We start from the raw sequence: 7,881 nt of genomic DNA on the forward strand, positions 1-7,881 counted from the left end.
ACCTTATTCTACATCCCTGATCCTACCCAACACCTAAACTTAACAACTACCTTACTAACTATTAATAAGCAGCAAATTAGGAATTTATTGAGGGAAAAGTCGTAGTTAATAGTGAATAAGTGTTCCCTATTCTAAAGTGTTACCAAAATTATATATATATATATATATATATAAAATTGCTGGGTTTTTTCACCTTATCCTACACAAATTACACATACACACACACACACACACACATGATATTTGCAGCATGTAATTTTTATTCTCTGCACACTACAAAAGGTCTGCATTCCTTTTACAGATGAGCTTTGCATGTTGAAAGATGCTGCAGAGAAGGAACTACTCGAAAAAAAATGCAAAGAAAATGAAAAGCAGCTGATCCAAAGAGCAACAGACGAAAAGTTAAGTGAAGACTGGCTCAAGGAAAACTGTAAACAGTGCCCTTCCTGTGGTGCTAACATACAGGTCAGCATCTAAACCCTGTACCGTGAAAAATGAATGTTATAAATATGTCTAAAATATTATTTGGAAAATAATTGTACTTTATTTGTTAACATCTACAATAACTTGTTTTGTTGAAATGAAATAAATGATTTAATATTACTTATTATAATTGAATTCAACCAACCTCTGTCAGTAGATATAACCTGATTTCTCCAGTTAGGTAAAATTACTTTAATAAGTTTGATATAACTTATTTATTTATTTATTTATTTAAATTACAAAAGTCCTTTTCCACACTGTTAAAAAAATAAAAAAATAAAATATAAATCTCTTACAGTTAACCATTACCTAACAACAACAAACATGCTTGAGCTAATTTAACTATCAATGCATCAGCAACGACACAGTCATTGCCTTTAAATAAAGTAACATGCAGCATAACATCAATGTTTCTTTGTCTTCTCCTGGACTGAAGCACAGACTCTACTCTTCAGCACAATGGTAACCCACAAAACTCAGACAACAGAAACATCTCCGGTTACTGTCGTAACCTCAGTTCCCTGAGAGACGGGAACAAGACATGGCATCAGAAGCTGACGCTTATGGGGACTCCCTACCTGAAATCTTATTGCACAACGCCAGTGAAGTTGCAACTCTCACTGGCCAATGCCAGTCACTCCACCACTATATAACACGCCGTCTTGGCGGCATAAGCTTAGAGTCTTCCGACTGAACTAGCAGCGCAACAGACCTGAGCAGTGAACACAGCAGCCTACGCCATGTCTTGTTCCTGTCTCTCAGGGAACCGAGGTTACAACAGTAACCAGAGACGTTCCCTCTCGAGAACGCTTCACTTCGACATGGTGTCAGAAGCTGACGCTTATGGGGTCTGAATAAAACAACGCTGTGAAAACAGCAAAGAAATAAAATGCTCAACCATGTAGAAGGGGCTCGCGCCTCCGTAATCGTGTCCATCATGCGGCGAGACAATGAACTCGCATTTACCAGTTCCCGCACACCATCCACACATGAAGTTTCCACCGTTGGGGTGCCATATCGAGCCGCCCACCTGGGACAGGAGGTCCTGTCTCAGTGGAATCAGCCACGGGGGAGCCGTTAGTATCTCCAGCAGATACCAAGGCCTGTTCGACCAGTACGGAGCAATCAATAACACCGACGCTCTCTCCCCTCTGATTTTGTGCAACACTTGTGACAAGATCTTTGGTGGAGGAAACGCATACAGATGGGCATTTGGCCATGGCATCGTTAGTGTGTGACAGAGAGAAGAACAGAGGGCAATTGATGTTCTCCTCCGTCGCAAACAAATCAACGTCTGCCTTCCCAAACTGTTCTTAGATCAGTTTCACTGTCCCAGGGTTCAGTCTCCATTCTCCGTGAGGGATCCCGTCCCTCGATAACATATCCGCGCCACTGTTCAAACATGCGCTGCCCGAATGGAAAGCAGATGGTGGTCGGCCCACAGCAAAAGGCGAGCTGCTCGTAAAGGGCTCTCGAGTGCACTCCGCCTTGGTGGTTTATGTATGATACCACCAACATGTTGTCTGTGTGAATCAACACGGGATGCCCTCGGACTTGCGTGAGAAAACTCTGAAGAGCCAGAAAGACCGCTCCCACTTCAAGGCGATTTATGTGCCATGCTCTCTCCGACTCCGTCCATTGGCCCGAGGCCAGTAAGCCATTGCAATGAGCTCCCCAGCCCGTCGTCGACGTGTCCGTCGTGACCACTTTGTGCCGCGTGACCAGACCCAGCTGGACGCCGTGTTGGTACCAGTCGGGGACCCGCCATGGTTTAAGCGCATCCAAGCACCTGCGAGTAACCACAACACGGGCACGGGACACTTCCAAGTACTTCTCGGCACCTGTGCTTTCAGCCATAACTGGAAGGGGCGCATAAAGTGTAGACCGAGATGGCATACCGTGGCAGCCGCCGCCATCCGCCCCAAGAGCCTCTGAACAAGTCCTGTATACACTCTTGACCCAGACGCGCTCTCATCGAGACTGAGTCTAACTGCACCTCCAGATACATGATTGACTGGCTGGGGCACAACACGCTCTTCTGTGTGTTCACACAGAGACCTAAACTCTCCAGATGAAGCAACAGAGCGCGTTTGTGGCTGTTGAGCACATGTTGAGCGAATGGGCCAAAATCAGCCAATCATCCAAATAATTCAAGATGAGCATTCCGCTCCCTCTCAGAGGGGAAAGCGCCGCATCCGCACGTTTATGAAATATGCGCCAGTGCTAGCCCAAACAGCATCACCGTGAACTGATACGCTGTGCCTTCGAATGCAAATCTCAAAAAGCGGCTGTGATGAAGGGCGATCTGGATATGAAAATAAGTGTCCATCAGGACCACCGAAATAAACCAGTGTTCGGGCCGAATCTGCACGAGGATCTGTTTTAGCGTTGTCATTTTGAAAGCGTGTTTGTATAATGCGCGGTTGATGAGTCTCAGGTCTAAAATCAGACGTAGACCGCCACCCTTCTTTGGAACGACAAAGTAGCGGGACTACTTCTATTGCTCGGTTCACGAGGAGGTTGAGAACTTCTTGCCTCAGCACCAGTTCGTTGCCTGCCAGTACTGTTGACTGTTCATTGTGTGCCGGTACTGCAGCAGTCTGACTTTACAGACTTTTGCATCCCTAAGCACCCGCACTGGGAACTCCTTGCAATGCGGGCAGCCCTACCCGTTGAGTGCTGCTTCCGCATTGGCGAGACCCAGGCACAGAATGCAGAACTCGTGGGTGTCCGGGGCCTTGATAGGACCCGAACACAGCGTGCAAACGTTGGACATGCTGGAACGCCAAGAGGGAAACCTGTCTTCTTGCGTCTTCTCCACAGCTGTTTTCAGTAGGATACGTGGAAGAGAAAGATTCTGAGCTTATACCATCAAGACGGCATGTTATATAGTTGCGGAGGCCACGCCCCCACTCGCCGTCTCGACTGGCACTGGCCAGTGAGAGTTGCAACTTCAATGGCGTTGTGCAATAAGGTTTCAGGTATGTTTAGGAAAGAAGGGAGTCCCCATAATTGTCAGCTTCTTGGTTCTCCATGTCCAAGTGAACCATTTTTGAGAGGGAACCATTTGAATCCCAACAGAACAGTAAACACTAACAGATCTCTCTAGATCTCAGCATCTTCACTTATTACAAACCAGACTGACTTTATTGCTTTCATACAAAACATCTTATTAAGAATTAATAGAGGTTGGGATGTTGATGTTTTATTGACAATAATAAAGTCAACTAAATATTCAGATAAACAGGTAAACTCTGAACATCACAAAACAAGCTACTAAGGTCACAAAAAAGTTTTGCATTGATTGTCACCATTCTTGATCTTTGTGTGAGTCAAAAAGACACAGCTCAAAACGTTTCCTATATAATGAAAGAAACTTTTTTTATTTATTTTTTTACAGAGGTTATCATTGTGCTGAAGAGTAGCACTGTCAATTGTGATTTTCACTTTGCTGCAACTTAAAATATATAATAACCTCAAATCACTATTTCTCATTGAATCAAAATTTACTAAGCAGCATAGAGCATGTTTTGAATGTGTTTGTTCTGAGGTTTAGTGGAAGTTGTATGTTTGGTCAACATAATGGATTTAAGTTGAGGTAACATTCTCTCGTTTTATGTTACATAATCTTGATTGAACTAGGTTACAACAACAAATTTAGAATTTTTTACAGTGTAGTTAGTAAATAGTGAGAATTGATCCTTAAACTAAAGTGATCAAAAATTTTACTGGTATTGAATCTTTTAACAGCAACAGTTTGTTTAGTAAACCACAGTTTTAATTGATTAATTAAACCACAACTTCAAAACCAAGGTACTTAACAAACCATCAATTGTGTGTTCTGTTACACCCCATTATCTATAATAAATCTATAATAATCAAAATAACAAAATATGTATTACAGTGACAATTAAAAAAAAGAACTGAAATCTGATGTTTCTGATTTGTTTATATGTTTCTGTCAGATGCATGTACATACCGAATTGCTTTCTCAGGATACCAGCTTTAAATATGCAACTTTGCTGGCTAGATAAACTAATACTAGATAATAGATGTTAACAGTTGTGACCAGGTGTGTAAAATACATTAAGCATTATGTTAGGGTATTTGTACTTTATTCAAGTGCAGTTTAAACTGAAAACTTGTGTTTTTACTTAAATTTATTAACATTATGACATTAAACATTTGGGCCGTACTCTGTTACCTTTCACGGCAAACAGTAACTGTTTTTGTAATGCAACTTTCAGCCTGTCACCATCATGCAAACATGAAATATCAAACATAAAGTTATTTACAGGTTTTTGCATTCCACTGCACTTGCTTTTATAATGCTTGACAAACGTGTTTAACACTTATACCTCACGATCATTCTAAAATCACAGTGCTCAAGTTAAAAGAAGCTAAACGTTTTTCATAACCTTTTTCCCCATTGCACTGCCCAGTCTCATGTTTTTTAAAATACAAAAACGCCACTCAGGACTAGGGATATGTTTTAGTGACATTCCTTCATACTGCAAGGCAGTTATTGTTTCCTGAATGCTGTAAATGCACACAATAATTCATGCACTGATCTTTGAAACACTGCAGGCTTTTTACATTCACAAATAGCTATATTACACTACATTACATAAAAGATTACGTCTGAAAAATTCCAGCACTGCTTGTAATGTCATTTTTTTTTTAGAAATTACAGGGCTGCAACAAGATGACCTGCTCCTCCTGTAAACAGTATTTCTGCTGGCTCTGCCTTGCAGTTCTTAGCAGAATGGACCCCTACAACCACTTCAAAGACTTTAGCTCATCATGCTATGGCCAGGTAGATTGATAGTTATTGATAGTTCTTTTGATGACACAGTAACTACAATTGATATCTAATGTATTTCTTAATGTAATGATTTTATTTTATTTACTGATTTTTTACTGTGCACCCAGCTTCCTGTCAATCATCTTGTCACAGTCAGCATTCTCTTGTGCAAATTTCACATTTAATTTCATTATAATATGATAGGAAGAATTGTTAAGTAGTGTAGAGAAAGCACATAGATCTATCAGTCATGAGTCTTTCATGCAAAGAAGTTTGCTCATGTTTTTGGATGATGCATTTAATAGTTATTTTTAATTAGGTTATATATTATTGGTCATTCCTTTGATAGTATTGGTCAAGCCTGTTCCTGGTCACTCTTAATGAGGTCATCAGTGAGTGTCTCTTGTTTTTAGTCCAACTAAAATTGTATTGGTCCGTTCTTTTGTTTGTTTGTTTGTTTTTTGGACAAACAAACCACATAAAGCCATCATGTATTCTCTGACCTTGAAATCCAGATTTACAGTATATTTGAAACTGTTTAGGGTGAGAAGATATTCACCTCTGTTTAACCACAAAGAACTGTATTCCTATAAACCTTTAATTTTAATCTATAACTGAAATACACAATAAATTTCACATTTAAAGTATGCTGAAGATGCTGAAGAAGTATGCTGTACTTGGCTGTGGAGACTCAAGATTATTAAATATCTTCATTATTTATCATAATATTATCTTTTTCATTATGTTATTGTGTAAGTTTGCATTTTTCACTGACAGCATCAACACCTCAGGATCACAGGATATAGTTCTTGCAGCAGCATAACATTGAAAATAACAGTGAAGACTGGATAACATTCTATTGTGTACACACATTATTTATTATTTGCCATTTGTTACAGGGCATATGTTGTATAATGTGTACTAAATATGATAAATGTTTGAACTTTGTCCAGATAAACCATATTTAGATTTTTCCATCACTTTGCAGTGTAAAAAAAAAAAAAAAAAACTGGCATTGACATGTAGTAAGAGTAAAGGATGGTTTACCACATATATTCATTTAGCCAACACAATTTAACAACATTTGCAACAAAGTAAAAATCATTATTTATTTTTTTTTTGTCTTTTTTCTGGATTTTGTTCAACCTCTTTTTTTAGTCATATTCAGTGAGGCTGATGACTGTTGTGTCATGTGCGAACTTCAGCTGGACAGGGGGCTGTAACAAGGGCAATCATCCACTGATCTGTTTACCAGCAAAAACTAACAGTAATGTCCTTCAGGTGGATCAACACCAGTCTCTCAAATGATTTCATGAATTCATATTTAGCAATATTCATGAATTCAGCAATAGCTCTGTAGTCATTAATTTCTGCAACTTTGGGTTTCTTTGGGAGGGGATGATGGGTGAAGCAGCAACTCCACACTGCCTTGGTGATCTGTTGAATATCTGATAGAACAGTGGTTCTCAAAGTGAGGTACTCAGGCTCTCTCTAGGAATCACTCAATTAAATATAAATTAATGTTAAAACACAATACATTTTAATTTAATCTTTATTTGAATGAAGGATTGTTTTTTTTTTTTTTTTTACATTTAAGTACAGTACAGTTTAATTTAATAATTTAAGTTTTTTATATACCTGTTTGTAAGCACTGTGCAGTGTTAATGATCAAACTGTGTATTTACAATGTTAAAGTGGCTGAAAACAATAAATATTCTTATTAGGAATAAAACTGCCTCATTTTTTAACTGTGCAGAGCTGTAGCTGAATAGGTAGGCATACTACGCTACTGTATTTTAATGTTGGTCATTATGGTGGTACTTGGAGAGCCAAATGTTTTCTGAGGTGGTACTTGGTATAAAATGTTTGAGAACCACTGTGTTAGAAGATAGGTGCATGTTGGTTAGTGTAGGCTCTTAGGCAGGCTCTGTCACAAAGTGCTCTCAAACAAGAAAAAGATCCAATTGCAGCTTTTATTAAAGAGTCCAAAAACAGTAATCCACATCAAGGCAAAACGCTAGTGATGTTACGTTCAACACGGAAGCTCCGAAGCTTGTATTAAAAAAAACAACAACACATTTCACATTGAAGCGCTGTATCGGAGCTTAATTCATTTTGCCAAAAGCACATGATCTATGACGTCTGAAGCTTTGTTCGCCTGAAAACCATGTGACTGCTTCAGTATCTGGTTCAAACGAAGCGAACCTCAGCGCTGTTTGCTTTACATTATATTACATTATAATGCATTAGCATTGTTTTCTTTTTATCTTAATTTATACAGTGGTGTGAAAAACTGTTGGCCCCCTTCCTGATTTTTTATTTTTTTGCATGTTTGTCACACTTTAATGTTTCAGATCATCAAACAAATTTAAATATTAATCCAAGATAACACAAGTAAACACAAGTAAAGTTTTGGTCACACTTTATATTAGGTGGCCTTTACTATGTACTTTTATGACCTCCTGGATGAGTCGTCTTTGTGCTCTTGGAGTAATTCTGGAAGGCCAGCCACTCCTGGGAAGGTTCACCACTGTTCCAAGTTTTCTCCATTTGTGGATAATGGCTCTGACCATGGTTTGCTGGAGTCCCAAAGC

At 39.2% G+C, this 7,881-nt stretch overlaps 1 protein-coding gene across 1 annotated transcript; it reads left to right on the forward strand.

Moving 5' to 3' along the window:
• Nucleotides 1-208: 208 nt before the first annotated feature.
• Nucleotides 209-6,400, forward strand: LOC131520594 (E3 ubiquitin-protein ligase RNF14-like). Its single transcript, XM_058744944.1, has 3 exons — nt 209-465; nt 5,168-5,299; nt 6,065-6,400. Exons 1-3 carry the CDS (start codon nt 313-315, stop codon nt 6,137-6,139), a joined length of 360 nt encoding a protein of 119 aa, XP_058600927.1. The 5' UTR covers nt 209-312; the 3' UTR covers nt 6,140-6,400.
• Nucleotides 6,401-7,881: the final 1,481 nt, after the last annotated feature.

The sequence above is a fragment of the Onychostoma macrolepis genome, chromosome 15, assembly GCF_012432095.1.
Source record: "Onychostoma macrolepis isolate SWU-2019 chromosome 15, ASM1243209v1, whole genome shotgun sequence".
NCBI classification, from domain to species: Eukaryota; Metazoa; Chordata; class Actinopteri; order Cypriniformes; family Cyprinidae; genus Onychostoma; species Onychostoma macrolepis.

Coding starts and splice junctions, on each gene's coding strand:
- LOC131520594 (XM_058744944.1), top strand. CDS start 313: ATGTTGAAAGATGCTGCAGAGAAGGAACTACTCGAAAAAAAATGCAAA. Junction 466..5,167: donor CCTGTGGTGCTAACATACAG/GTCAGCATCTAA, acceptor TTTTTTTTTTAG/AAATTACAGGGCTGCAACAA. Junction 5,300..6,064: donor GCTCATCATGCTATGGCCAG/GTAGATTGATAG, acceptor TTTCACTGACAG/CATCAACACCTCAGGATCAC.